The 15,948-nt window shown below is 39.1% G+C and overlaps 1 protein-coding gene across 1 annotated transcript; it reads right to left on the minus strand.

Moving 5' to 3' along the window:
* Nucleotides 1-11,355: 11,355 nt before the first annotated feature.
* Nucleotides 11,356-12,375, minus strand: LOC109913129 (probable G-protein coupled receptor 148). Its single transcript, XM_020512605.1, has one exon. It carries the CDS (start codon nucleotides 12,373-12,375, stop codon nucleotides 11,356-11,358), a length of 1,020 nt encoding a protein of 339 aa, XP_020368194.1.
* Nucleotides 12,376-15,948: the final 3,573 nt, after the last annotated feature.

Below are 15,948 nucleotides of genomic sequence, written 5' to 3' on the forward strand. Positions count from 1 at the left end.
CTGCTTAGACCTTGAAAACGAAACCATATTCGTACAATGAACAGGCAGATAATATACGGAATGTGTCTTTTTCATTTTTGTCCAGCTACTTACAAAGCCTACCATGAATGTCAGGTTACTTGCCTTTAAAATTGTGGACTGAAATGAGAAAAAAACAATGTTTTGCAGGAATTGCTGCATGTTATGCAAGGCAAATAACCTGACATCCGTGGCCAGCATCATAAATAGTTGTTTGAAGATGGTTGTGTACAAGGGCTGATTGGCAACAAGACGTTGATTGGTCAATGATCTAGTGACCAGTTTTTGATGGCAAAGTTCTTTTGCTGGCAACAGCCATGTGATTGGTTGTCAGGTATCTGAACAACATGGGGCTGGAGGAAAATACAGGGATGTGTTTTGATCTCCACCAGAACAGGAGTGGTGTCTCTGTTCTCTGTCGTCAAAACTCCCTTTAAATCTGAAGAAAACCCATTAATATTTGTAACAGCAGTTGCTGTAAGATTAATTGATGAATCAGAGACATTTTACAAACGAATTAGCCACCCTGAGCCTCTTGCAAACCAGGCAAAGCATTCAGAAAAGGAAAGCCAGAAAGCGACTTCAGAGCAGCCAGAATGGACTCAAAAGAAATTGTGGACAAAGGCGACTCACTGTTTTTCTAGTTTTGCCCTCCATCCATGTTTTTCTTCCCTGCTTGTGTGTCTGTGTATAAGATGGAGTTTATAAGGAGATTAGTGTTTTAATTAGTAGTGTAATATGCCAATGGTTGATAACTGTCTACCTGCCAGAGCGTAATTATCTGTAATAAATTTGAACTTTTGCTAACTATAGTAACTTTGGTCATGTTTTCTATAAATATGTGCCTGAAAGTCAGATAAAATGGAAATTTTTTTGTGTACTTATTTTAAAATCCTTAACATTTATGATGAATCTGGAAATGGAACTTGAATTCCAGCATGCTACCCAGTGACTCGTGATAATAGATGTACTTAGAATTATCAGTGATTAAAATAAGACATGAGTGAATTTGCACAGACATTATGTGAGTGAGTTGTCAGATACAATCCTGCCCAATATGAAATTTCAGCCTACAAGGTGGAAGCAATTTAAGCTGAAAGGTGACCTGAGTGAAGTACCAACAGAATGAACTTCACACACTCATGGTGATTGAAGGATCCAATGAGTCACTCCATATGTACAAGAGACAAGAATGATGTACATAGATGGTAGAGTAGAGCTGAAAGTTTATCATTATCATAAAAAACTGAAAAAGTTTGAGCTCAATTCTCCAGAAAACAGAAGATTGAGCAGAGATTGAGATTATGTAGATTGTTAAAATTCTTATGGGGTTAATGTAGAGAGAATTGTTTCATTTTGGGAACCCCTTAAAATTAGGGGCCATAAATATAAATAGTCACAAATATATCCAGTAAGAAACCAAATTTCTTGCAAGTTGATGTGAATTTCATGGATACCTTAAAGGGAAGCTAGGTAAGTAAAAGAGGGAAAGGAATAGTGGAATTTAAGGCCAGTGAAGTGAAGCAACCTCCCAGTTGCTCAATCCTGAGACAGTGCTCCAGTCGATTCTCGGGGATGCATACCAGCAGATAATCACTGACACAGTTAGAACCATAGAGCCATAGAAAAGCTGTGGCACAGAAGAAGTCCATTATGTCGGCTGAGAAAAAGAACTAGCCATTCAAATCCCAGCATCCAGCACCTGGTCTGTAGTATAACGCTCAGGTGTAGTTTCAGGCACCTCTTAAATTAATTGAGAGTTTCCATCTCCACCAAGAAACTGGGCATCAAATTCCAGACACCCAACACACCTGATGGTAAATTCTCCCCTTCTAAAATCCTGGGAAATTGATTGGAAACAAAAAGATGGAAATGAGAAACTATTAAACTGCAGAGAGTTTAGAAAACATTTACCAGGATGTTGCTGGGAATGGAGGGTTTAAGATATAAAAATAGACTGGAAAGGCTGGGACTTTTTTCACTGGAGGTAAGGAGGTTGAAGGGGTGACATTATTGAGGTTTATAAAGTCATGAGGGGCATAGATAAGGTAAATGACAAGGGTCATTTCCTAAGGGTGGGGGAGTTCAAAATTGGGGGGCATATTTTTAAGACGAGAGGAGAAAGATTTTAAAAAAGACAAGAGAGGCAACTTTTTTTTTTATACAGTGGTTCGTGTGTGGAATAATCTGCCAGAGAAAGTGGTGGATGCAGGTACAGTTGTCACATTCAAAAAACATTTAGATAAGTTCATGAATAGGAAAGGTTTGGAGGGATGTGGGCCAAGAGCATGCAGGTGAGACTAGTTTTGTTTAGAAACATGGTCAGCATGGACTGGTTGGACCGAAGAGTATGTTTCCGTGCTGTATGACTCTATGATTCTGAGTGAAAATACTTTTTCTTACGTCGTCTCTAATCCCTCTACTTTGACGGAAAACAGTTACTTCCTGTCTACTGTATCTAGTCTTCTCATAATTTTGTACACCTCAATTACATATCCCCTTGGCCTCCTCTGTTATAGGAAGACCGACTCTCACCAATCTTTAAAACAACTGAAAGAACTGCGAATGCTGTACATCAGAAACAAAAACAGAAAGTGCTGGAAAAGCTCAGCGGGTCTGGCAGCATCTGTGGAGAGAAATCAGAGTTAACGTTTTGGGTCCAGTGTTCTGAGGAAGAGTCACTCAACCCGAAATGTTAAGTTTGATTTCTCTTCACAGATGCTGCCAGACCTGCTGAGTACTTCCAAAAACTTCCGTTTTTGTCTCACCAATCTTTCCTCATCTCTACAGCTTCTAGCACTGGCAGTGTTCTTATGAATTTCTGCTGAAGTCTTTCCACAGCAATTCTCTCCTTCCTGAAATGCAGTGACCAAAACTATACAGAAAATTATTTACCATCATTTCTTACAGTTACAGCATTACATCTTGTTCTTGTATTCTAAAACTCATCCAACAAAGAAAAATATTCCATATACTTTCTTCAGCACATTTACAACTCTTCCTGTCACCTTCAATGATCTGTGGACATACACTCCAATATCTCTCATTTTCTCTTCTCCACTCAATATTCTCCCTTTAACAGTGTATTCCGAGTTTTGATTCCTCCTCACTCGCCCCAAATACATTGCCTCACACTTCTCTGGATAGAATTCCATTTGCACTTTTCTGCCAACTCAACCAAACCATTAATATAATTTTGGTGTTGACAACTAGCCTCTTTACCATCAACAGTGCAGTCAATTTTTGTGCTTTTTTCAAATTTCCCAGTCGTCTCCCACATTTTAAGTCTAGGTCGTTAATGCATATGTAACCAAAACAACTTGGGACCCAATCATGAGCCCTGTGCAATATCACTGTAAACTTCCTTCCATTCACAAAAACATTCATTGACCATTATGCTTTGTTTCCTGTCACTGAAATAATTTTGGATTTAACTTGCCACATTCCCCTCTTTCCCGTGAGCTTTTACTTTTCTGACCAGTCTGCCAGGTGGAACTTCATCAAATCTTACCAAAATCAATGTCATAAACCTCCACTGCACAACTTACAACAATCCCCTTTGTTACTTCCTCAAAAAATTCAAGTAAGTTAGTAAGGTATGATCTTTCCTTATCAAACCCATGCTGTCACAGATTAATCTGTGCCTTTTTAAGTGACAGATTATCCTGTCTCTCAGAATTGATTCAAATAATTTGCACATCAGCAAAGTCAGACTGACCAGCTTATATAATTATTTGGCCTATCCCTTAGGTAAAGGTAAAGTCACCATTGTTGTACCAGACCACAACGCTGCTCTCTTATTCGAGAGAAAGATGACTGATGGCAGTAGGCAAGGGGGTGATTGAAAAGGCGAGTCCTTCATGGAAACTTCAGCCAGTGTGGAAATTGAACCCATACCATCACTTTACAATACAAAGTGGCCATTCAGACAACTGAGCTAACCGGCTCCTATCCCTTGCACAATGGTGTAAGGTTCTCAGATCCCTAGTGCACCAGTACCTTGCGTTTATCTGGTGAGGATTGGAAAATAGAAAAGCCAGCATATCCTCCTTACTTTCTTTAATAGCCTTGGATACAATCCACTTAGTCCTGATGATTTATCCATCTTCAAGGAGTCAGTACCTCCAGACTCCAATTTTCTATCTCATTTTTCTTGCCATATTTAATAGTTACACTCCTCCTCTTTAACTAGAATGTCATCATCCCTCTCCTTTGTGAAGATGGAGATTAAGAATTGATACAATCCCAGTTAATGTTACTAGTAGATAAGACAGAATCTAGAATAAATCTGGCTTGATAGATCATGATTTGTTTCTCCTTAATTTAACTTGGCAGTCTTTTACTGAAATATAAACACACAAAGCTGCAGATTTGGTTTTAGTAATAAAACAGAAGTTTATTACTCATAAATAAGATAAAACAAACAAACTATCTACATATTGAACAGCTTGAAAATTTTCAAAACACAGAAAAACAAAATCACTTCTATTCCCCAACACCATCATTTTGCAGTCACTGAAAATAGTTCAGAGAAATTTCTTCCCTGTTAAGCTGTGGGTTTGACTTAACTGTTGTATTCTCAGTTCCTGTGCTGTGAGCTGTGAAGCCTTTCCCTTAAATCCTCACACAACTGACGTCTTAGACTTTCTCAGCTTTGCATAACCAATGAAGATTTCTAACAAAACACCTCTGGCCTGGAAGTTCTCACAAAAAGTTTTCACTGCATTCTTTCACTGAGGTAACTTATTGCCTTAACTGCTCTGACTAATCCCCCTTTTCTAGAGGGACTATATTTACTTCTAACTTCAGTCAGGTCTCATTCAAACCACCTAAAATCTTTCCAAACTCTGGAGTTTTCTAAGCCAAAATCAATCTTTGATTATTCTCTACCCAAAAGAAAGTTAATACCTTTCAATGTTTTCTCTCTCCATTTATAAACCCCCACAATATAAACAAACTTCCATTTACACCACAGGTGGCACACACTGTTTTAAAAGTATGTTCGTGGAAAGACTGACCTGGTTAATTATTAAACCCCTTCACAAAATAGATCAATACAGACATACTAATGGTTTAAAATATGAACCCCCAAAAATATTAATATACATAAAAAACACACCTTTTATCACAGTTCTCATTAAAGGGCCTGTCCACATCTGCATCCACATGAAAGTTACTCTTTCTTTCATGATCAACTACAAACAAAATTGAAGTATTACAATAAGGATGTACAACTTAATCCCAAGGATTGCAAACCTGTACTAAAGCACAGTAAGTACTCTATCTTTCTTTCTTAAAAAAGGACATGAGAGTCTGCTGCTGGTTTTACATGTTCCTGAAGGGACAACTCTAAAGCATTGCTAGATGAAAATATGGTATAAAAACACTAAAAAGTTTTCAATATTTAAAAGGCTTACCTGTGTCCAGACATCTGTCAATGCCACCATTTTCTTCTCCCAAATTGGCATGAAAATGATGTCAACATTCCTTTTTTGTGTGACTGCCACCTACAGACTAATGCTTGCTACTAAAAGCCTTTTGTTCTTAAAGGGGCCACAGCATACAACTAAGAAAGAGCAGAAAAACGCAAAAGCATTCCTCTGCCATGTAGATTCTTACCTTAGCATTTTAAAGAGCATAAGACCATAAATCAAAGATGGAAAACAAAATTCTGAACGTGGATTGCCACATCTTTTACATTCTGTCAGAATTTCAGCAGAAACCTGACAAAGAATGACAGGAAGTCAAATGTCTTCTCACTTTGGGCACTGAAGTGTTAAGTGGAATAAAATCCTCTGGTAGTCCTAATGATGAGCACAAAGATCCTGACAAATGCTTTCAGCTTATGGAAGATCAACTTAAAGTTTGAGCCTATTTCAGGATATGCAAGCTTCATGTCATACCACCAATGGTGGGTGAAATGATCAATTAGTTTTTCAGCATGTGTGGGAGCAAATGTATGGAATATAATTTCACTGAGTGTACCTCATTGCTTCTACACCCAGCAGATCTTTCCAAAAAGCATTTTTGAACAACCTTGAAATAAGAACATACCATTGACGTTTTGTTAGAAGGTGGACACGGGTTTGAAGCAATTGTAGCAAGCCAGCGGCATCTACAAGTTATTGCAGCCATTTACAGGTTCAATAGAACATCTAAATTTGTATGAGGTGTGGCTTGTCTTTCCTAACAAGGTATTGTCTAGCATTTAGTGACATATGCGAGCTACATTCTGCCAGTGGACATTAGGCTAAAATGTGTCAGATTTCCAATCACCCACAGAAACCAGTCAATCATGGAACAACGTCAAATAAACTTTCATGGTTTTATCCCTGCCACACACAAACACGTCAACTGTGTCCAAGAGGTAACTGTAATCTTACTGCTCAAGAACCCCAGTCAGACCTGACGCTCCACATGGATGCGATCAGAAAAATTGAAGCCTTTACCCCCATCCAAGTTATATATTCCAAATGGACAACATGCGCTATATGCCAACATTGACACTAGCATAAATATCATAAGCTACATTAAAGAAACTGGCACAACATGGTGTGATCAATACAAGAAATATTGATTTCCAGGTCTCAATACCCTGTTCCCACTTTCTTCCCACACCCTTTGATCTCTTTAGCCCTAAGAACTATATCTAACTTCTTCCTGAAAACATTCAAAGTTTTAACCTTGATCACTTTCTGTGGCAGAGAATTCCTCAGGCACACCACTTTCTGGGTAAGACATTTCTCCACATTTCAGTCTGAAACAGCTTACCCCATACCCTTAGACTGTTACCCCTAGTTCTGTACTCACCAGTCATCAGGAACAGCCTTCCTTCATTTACCCTGTCTAGTCCTGTTAAAATTTTACAGGTTTCTATGAGGTCCCCCCTCATTCTTCTAAACTCCAGTGAATATAGTCCTAACCAATCTAGACTCTCTTTATCCATCATTCCTGACATCCCAGGAATCAGTCTAGTAAACTTTTTTGATCTCCCTCTATAGCCAGACCATCCCTCCTCAGATAAGGGGAAAAAGACGACACACAACACTCCAAATTCCACCAAATATTTACGAAAATCCAGGGGTACAATTTCGAAACCCAAGTTCCAAACTGACCATTTGTGATGGTCTTAGCTCAACTTCAAAACCCTCTAAGAGCAATGATATTGTTTTAGACCCATAAATGGATATTATTGAATTTGAACCAGAAGTTAACATAAAGTCAATCTCGTGCATTTTGATTACAGCCAAACATAGCAGATACAGCAAGCTACAGTACATGTTGGCCAGCTACAGCAGCTCAAAAAGATCATCATCAGCAGGTGGCCTGGACATATCCATTAGGTTCCCGAGTTAGTAGACTTTTTCTGGTCATTCAGGGAAAAATTAGGACTCTCCTAGAAAGTATTCTTCAAGAGAATATATTTCCACAAACTCTTAGTTGAGACATTCTAGACCGTATAAATATAGGTCACATACACGCAGAGAGAAACAAAGAGCTTGGCCAGTGACTCTATTAAAATTAATTTAATAGGGACATCAATCAACTAATAAAGGCAAATGAATGATGTGAACTCCATCAAACTCAACAATCTCATGGTGGAGCGTCAAGGTAGCTCAGTGATTAGCACCACAGCCTGCCAGCACCAGGGACTGATTTGATTCCAGACTTGGGTGACTGTCTTTGTGGGGTTTGCACACTCTTGTTTTGTCTGCTTGGGTTTCCTCTGGGTGCTCCGGTTTCCTCCCACAGTCCAAAGATGCAAAAGTTAAATAGATTGGCCACGCTAAATTGCCTGTAGTGTCCGGGGATGTGTGGGTTGGGGGTGTTGGTTATGGTGGATACAGGGTTACAGGGTTAGGTCAGGGGGATAGGTCTGAGTGAGATGCTTTTCGGAGAGGTGGTGTCAACTTGATGGGCTGAATGGCCTGCTTCCATACCATAGCGATTCTATGATCTCCCTCAAATGAAATTCCTTCCATGCTGTGCAGCAAGATAGTGACTGATATTCTCTACATAAAGGACACAACTACATTCTGATGATTGTTTCAGCAAATTTACTTTTGAGCAACAATTCAAAGATACCACAAATGCAATGTCTGTTGACACACTGACTGCCATCTTCAGTACATTTGGTCCACAGTATACTAGTACATTCTTTCAAGACTTGTGCAGGAAATGGGGTACTAACATATTACATCTTCCTCTCACTACCCTCAATGAAAGAGTCTTGTGGAAGGCACACTTCTTACTGTAAAATCCAGGGTCACTCATGTAAAATGATCACCAAGATTGTCAGAAAGTCATGTTAAATCAATGGTTTCTCCTCTAAGCAATGGTTTCCCTCCAGTGGCAAATCTTATGTTTGGGAAACAAGAGTCTTACATAACCACACTCTCATCAACAAAATCACATGTACACCACACAATTTTTGAATGAAAGGAGAAAGTGATACACAAACATGATCAGTGAGCATACAGACAGTTATTCCAAGATGAACCAAGACAAAACACACAAGTCCAACAAATTTTCAGGGAAAGATACCACATCATTGTGCCCAACCTAGATCATGTGACATTGCAATGAACAATGATCAAGTCCTGCAAAAAAAAAGATGAGATATTGGAATTGCATCAACCACAACCAGTTACAACAGCTGTTGACTTGGATAATGAAGAAATCATGCCAGATAACATCTATGACAAATTATATACATCCGTTTGTGAAAAGGGATTGCAGATGGCAGCGTGAAGATACACACCAAGTTGAGATGACTGTAACTGGACTAGACGAATTGCATGTATGCATCAATGCACATCGTCAGAAAAGGATTCCCATGTTTTCTGGGGGTTGGGGGGTTGCGTGCTGCACTTGTACTATGACACAGATTCCAGACCAGACAAGTGAGAACATTTAAGACAATTATGTGACATCACAAAATGTGATGCTCCACTATTAAGTACCTATCTGGTTAGATTGTCTCTTATTAGAGATGGTTGTTCCCTCGCCAACATGTAGCAGTAGTGTTACAGGGTAACAGTGGAGGATAAGAAAGCTGGTCTTCAGTGATGTGATAAACATGTTGAGAAGCTGGGAAAATTGTCAGCTCTCTCCTTAAATTCCTCACTAAAGAACTGTTAGGGCTTATCTCTCAGCACAGGTCGAAAGATGATCCAGCTTGTTAAATGGTCTTATGGGTAACCCAGTCCAGATCAAAATTAATTCAATTCACTGATGTGGTGTTTTCAAACTATTAACTGAGGGAGTTAAATGTTTCTCATCAATTTGTCAAGGATGGAGACACACCAAAACTCATGGACTAAACACTATTTATTGGTCACAATTGCTAACACAAAGCTGGGTAAATGAGTGATTAATTGACATATGGTCACAATTGCTAACACAAAATTGAGTAAACAAGTGATTAATTGACATGTGTAAACATAAAAATAACTAAAGATTCCTTTGACAAAACAAGTATCAGAGGTTACATAGACAAATCAATACATCACTATAAATTACCTCTGATGATAGCTGAGTATTAACTAAAGAAGTTTCCAGAAAGTAAGCTTATCTTTTTGCCACTTTAAGCAATTTGTCAAGATCTTTTAAAGGCAAGTTACTAAATAACTTATGCTTATGTGTGTGATTAATGGTGTTCAGAGCTAATACAACCTCATGCTCATGAACAATGTGGCCAGGCTAATCACCTTGCTGTTCTGAGATGCAATTGTTAGCTGTGGAGTGCTGAACTGAATAAACTTTTTGCAGGATATTATGTTTCACTTGGATTTTTGGGTCTGACTGAACCTGCCTCACGTGAGTATGGGGATATGATGGCCTAGTGGTATTATTGCTGGACTGTTAATCCAGAGACCCAAGTAATATTCTGCAGATCTGGGTTTGAATCCCACCATGGCAAATGGTGGAATTTGAATTCAATAAAAATTTGGAATTAAGAGTCTAATGACCACGAATTGATTATGTTGGGGGAGGAGGTTGTGTTGGTTCACTAATGTCAGCAAAATCCTTACCTGGTCTGGCAATGTTGTTGACTCTTAACTACCCCTGGGCAATTAGGAATGTGCAATAAATGCTGGCCTAGCCAGCAACACCCACATCCCATGAATGAATTTTAAAAAAGTGGTATGTGGGACGGCTTCCCTCTCAGATTAATCATACACTGCAAAGGACCATGGGCATATCTCTCCATCGGAGAGAGATAGACAATTAGTCACACATAGCTTGAGGGATACCACTCTATGAGTGTGGGGCAATATGTGATGGTAGGCCTTCATGAACCCCTGCTGTTGGCATCATCTTGCATCACACATCAGTTCTCCAGCCAAATGAGCTAACTTACTTACAATTAAGTGGCATTCATACCACTGCCTGAATTGTTGTTGTAACTTAATTTGTAATGTTTGACTCTCTGTCCACTGGCAAGAACACTTATTGCAGTTGCCCCTAAGCATTGTGGCAGAAGAAGAATTGAAGAACAAAAGTTTTCTTTGGGTTGAAATGGAAAGATTGCAAAGAAAAAGAACATTGCCAATTCTGAGAGGCCCACTTTAAAAGTGCTTGTGCCTTTTCCTGTCTCTCACCAGGCATTACTGTTGCAAGGTTTTCCAGAGAGGTTGGTTCAATTTTTTTACCAAATACAGCCTTAGTTTTCTTAAGGGGGAATCACACAAATCTGAAGGGTCATGATCTAATAACAACAAACTGAACACTTCCTCTCTGGAGCTGTGTTGGGGATAATAACTTTGCAACTTCCTTTGGCAGTGCAGAACCTGAGTATTGCTGGAAAGATAAATGTCATCAAAGGTTTCCATCTCACACTCTTCAGGAGAAATACAAGAATGCCAAATTTCAAACAAGTTATATCACAACAGAAAAAGGTGCTGGAAAGGTCTATTTTCAACTGCCAGGGAGTTTGGTGAGCTTAGAGGTGCACATTACTTTCTCCATGGAAGTGCCTGCTCAGTTAGAGTCGACCTGCTAACCAATCAGCAATCTTTTCTATAAATCATGGTGATCATTTAAAATTTAGCGTAATTGCATTTGTCCTGTCAATATAAGACGAGAAGCTTCAGTAACATTGCTGCCTTTACAGCAATATTTTACAGGTTACTTGTGTGAAAAAAAGACTGTTAAATTCCCTGCCTTCAATTCGTAAGTTGAATTCTATTTTGTAAGTGTATTTGCAGCCAGTTTATAGGATATTTCCCCAGACGAATCTTAAAGACAAAGATAATCCTTTGACTATTTTCACCGATAAAAGAAGGTTTTGCTTAATGAAGTCGAACACTGGCCAATTTGCTTGGGTCTAACGCACTAACCAGTTGGACTTACTCGTCGAACATGCCTTAGCATCGATAAAGACCAGATTGTTTTTGTGACTTCTCGATACCTGAACGCATAAACATACGGAGAAATTGCCTTGGGTAACATCATAAGCATATTTGCCATTGACAGCGTGATCCAAAGTCCCGTCATATAGGAAATCAGATGCAGTTCTTGGAGTGCACCCCCAGTCACCAGTACAATCAACGGAAAGAAATAAAAAATGAACAGCACTGAATTGATGACATAGGTCTGTCTAGCCCTGGAGTTTCCAGCCCATATTCCTGACGACCTTGTTTTGCAGTATAACATGACATAGCAACTGAAGATCAGCATTAAACATATTAGAAAGTAGATTACTGTGAAACTGTAATAAATTTTTGACAGAGACGAATGAAGGCCAGAGAGCACAAGTATCAAAGGTAAAATACAAATTGACAATGTGGAGAATGGATTCTGTTGAGTTCCCAGTGTTATTATGTAGACGATGGATGGTGCGAGAGCAGAGATAATCCATATACAAACGATGATTTTAAGGGTTCGGGTGTGTGGTAGAAGTGAGGTGTAACGAAGAGGCCAACCCACAGCCACATAAGTGTCCACCACCATTGCTGTGACTGTCAGGATCCCATTACAATAAGCCACTGTTAGCACATACAAGAGCGTTTCGCAAACAAGTTTAGGCATTCCCACACCTGCGGCATTAAGGGCATCAATGGAGGTGTTCAGTATTGAATAAATCAAATCATTAGCCAAAGTATTGGCAAGTAGCAGATACCTGGTCTCCTGACGAAGGCTGCTGTTTGAAAAGATGGCCAACAGGACCAGAGGAGTTGCCAAAAGTGAGGCAAATAGACAGACTACAAGAGGAATCATCAAAATGTCTGTTTTGGAGTGCACCATAGCATTCATCCATGCCTGAATTACATTATATTGAAGACGAAGGTCATCAGGATGGGAAGCATTTGCAGAGAATTGTACAGTAACAATTTCTTCACCCTGAAAAGGCATCTTGTTGGAATTGCAATATTCACATTTAGATAAATTCATATTGTGTTGCTCATAATTTCACAGATCTGTGTCTTCTTGAAGCAATATTTGCGTGTATACAAAGTATCTGGTACGGCAATGCTTTCCAACCTCTTTAACCAATTTGGCTCACTGGCTGTGTCTAAAGTCTTCTCTTGAGTTACTGCAGATTATAGTTGCATCCAGCTACAAACAATACAAAACTCCGTATGCTCTCCAAATATGAAGAAGGAAAATCTTTCCCTACAAAGGGGAACTATTCTTCACTGTGTGTAGAGTAAAATCGGTTCCATTATACTGCATTATTCTAGTCAATCCTCAGAGCACATAGGTAAAAATCAATGCCACAGAGACTACAGCAACGAGATTTAAAGTTATTTTAAAATCTCCAAAAGTTATCTACATCTCACCAAAGGGAATATATGGTACCATCAACAAACTTCACATAGATCAAGTGGAGGGTCGTAAAGGATAGCAGAGCCCCGACGTCTGTCACTCCCAGTCGAACAGAGAGATTCACTGCAAATCGATGACTAATTGTTTGATTTGACACTTCATTGAGCACATACTTCAGCCAGCCAATGCCAGTGAACGGAAGGATCAGTTTACTCAAACCAATCTCTGAATGAATAACAGCTTCTGAACAACCTCTTACAAAACAACACCAAAACACATCTGACATTTCCAGTGATGATTATAGTTGTTATCATGAAACAATCTGTTTATTAGTTTTCTACAAACGAAGGTGGAGCCACATGTGGAAATATTAACAACATTTAGCAAGTTGGTACTGTTGAAGTTCACACCAAGATACTTAAAGAAAAGTGCTTTCTGATTCCCTGCGATTCGTTTTAGTGTTAGCATAACCATTAACCAAAATGGCACATTTTTGCAGAAGTAGTTTACAGTTGGTTGAAACAACTGTAATGAAAGGACTATGAAAATGTCTTTGTGTGTTGCTAAGAATTTTGTGGGAGTATATGACATGACAATGAATTATCTTAAATCTATGATTAAGGTTAAACTGAAAGAGTTAGCAGTTATATTAAAGATAGAAATAAAAGCTGAATCTTGTAAGGGGGAGGTATTTAAAATGTTTTACCGAACATTTTGAAATTGGAAGGGGGGAAACTTGGCATTGAAATGTCTCAGCTAGAATTAACTAAGATTCAGTTGGAAATGGAAAAGAAACTTGAGTTACAAGGAGAGAGCAAGAAAGAGAAATAAAGATGAGACAAAAACAATAAAAGTGCAATGGTAAGGAAGGAAGAAGGAAGAAGAAAGTATAAGATAATTGGAAATAAGGGAGCTTGAATTGCAAAGAGAGGACAAAGATAATCAGAGAGAAATGGAAAGGGAGATGGCATTAAAAATAGCTTGAATGCCAAAGAGATGGGGAAGTTAAACTGGGCCAGAGATAAGTTTAGAGTAAAGATAGAAAGAAGAGGTAGTAACTTGGAAGATGATTCTGATCCCAATGAGAAACTTGTTCACTAAAAATCCATAGTTAGTGCCTAAGTCCAGGACATCTCTGTAGGAGTTACTCAAGGTCGTGCTCTAGGCCAAGTATCTTTAGCTGCTCCATCAATGACCTTCCCTGCATCATAAGGTCAGAAGTGGGGATGTTCACTGATGATTGCACAATGTTCAGCACCATTTGTGACTGCTCAGATACTAATATAGTCCATGGCCAAATCGAGCAAGACCTGAAAACTCACAATTAACATTTGCACCATACAAGTGCCAAGCAATTGCCATTGAAATGTAATCATGGTCACTTGACATTCAGTGATATTACAATCAATAAATCCTTCATGATCAACAACTTGGTGGTTGCCATTGACTGAACTGGATTAGCCATATAAATACTATGTCTACAGGAGCAGGTCAGAGGCTAGGGATTCTGTGGTGAATAACTCATTTCCTAACTCTCCAGAGCCTGTCCACTCAAGACTGTGATGCAATACTCCCCACTTGCCTGGATGAATGCAGCATCGACAACACTTAAGCAGCTTGACACCACCCAGGACAAATCAGTTTGCTTGATTGGCACTACATCAACAAACATCCATTCCCTCCATCACCAATGCCCATTAGCAGCAGTGTTTACTGTTTATAAGATGCTCTGCAGAAATTCACCAAGGCTTCTATAGACAGAATATTCCAAACACACAAACACTACCAGCTAGAAGAACAAGAGCTACATGGGATCACCAACACCTGCAAGTTCCTTTCCAAGCTATTCACCATCCTGTCTTGGAAACATATCACCCTTCCTTCAGTGTTGCTGTGCCAATATTCTGGAACTCCCAGCATTGTGGGTCAACTTACAGCATATGGACTGCAGCGGTTCAAGAAGGCAGCTCACCATCACCTTCTCAAAGGCAGTTATGGATGGGCATTAAATGCTGGCCCTGCTAGCGATACCCACATCCCTGAATGAACAAAAATATTGAAATTCATGAGGATAAAGTTAAAAGATATTTCACTTCATTTGGAAAGGTAGCTTGTGTGGCCAAATGATGCTTGGACCTTAATATTGGAGAGTATTTTTACGGGTACAGCTACCCAGTTTGTCAGATTAATTTACAGACTATGTAACATCATAAAAGCAATATCATGCTAATGACCTTATCCCTGAAGCTGATCAATTAAAACTTCAGATTACAAGAAAGAAATCTAATTAGATATTTTCAAAATATGATTAAAATGGACTTAGGTAAACTATAGTTATGAAACTCAGGTGTACATTTAATGTGAATTATTATTACTGTTAATGTAACATTGAAGTAGTGTTAAGACTTTTTTTATTGGAAATAAAAATATAACTTCAGAATACAGTTTCATTCTTCTTTTGGAGGATGGAAAGAACCTTCAAATTGTCTGAAAATTAACTGCTATATTTTCTACAATGACTGCACTTCAAAAATACTTCAGTGGCTGTCAAGCTCTTTGTAACACTCTGAGATTGTGAAAGGTGTAAGTCCTGTCTCAGAACTCAATGGCCAGGGAAGGTGCATTCACAATGTGACTAAAATAATTGAGTCTCTAAGGTTTTGAAGTAGATTTGTAGCTCGGGTTGTGAGTATTGAGGTTGGTTGGCTCGCCGAGCTGGTTTGTTGTTCCACAGACGTTTCATTACCGTGCTGGGTAACATCATCAGTACAGCCTCCAATGAAGCGTTGGTGTGTTTTCCCTGGTTTTTAAACTCTGGAGTCCGTTGAGCTGGATTGCCTCACTTTCAGTTTTCCTTCATAGTGGCGTGTATATGGGGTTGAGTTCTTTATGTTTATTAATGGCTTTCTTCGTGGAGTGCCAGGCTTCGAGGAATTCCTGTGCCTGTCTCTGCTTAGCTTGTCCCAGGATCTTGGTGTTGTCCCAGTCAAATTGGTGGTTCTCCTTATCCATGTGGATTGAGATGAGTGAGTATTGGTCGTGTCTTTTTGTAGACAGTTGGTTTCGTGTACCCTTGTTGTTAGTTTCCTTCCTGTTTGTCCGATGAAGTGTTTCTCACAGTCTCTGCAGGGGATCTTATAGATGACATTGGTCCTGTCC

Source organism: Rhincodon typus, chromosome 13, assembly GCF_021869965.1.
Source record: "Rhincodon typus isolate 14 chromosome 13, sRhiTyp1.1, whole genome shotgun sequence".
NCBI classification, from domain to species: domain Eukaryota; kingdom Metazoa; phylum Chordata; class Chondrichthyes; order Orectolobiformes; family Rhincodontidae; genus Rhincodon; species Rhincodon typus.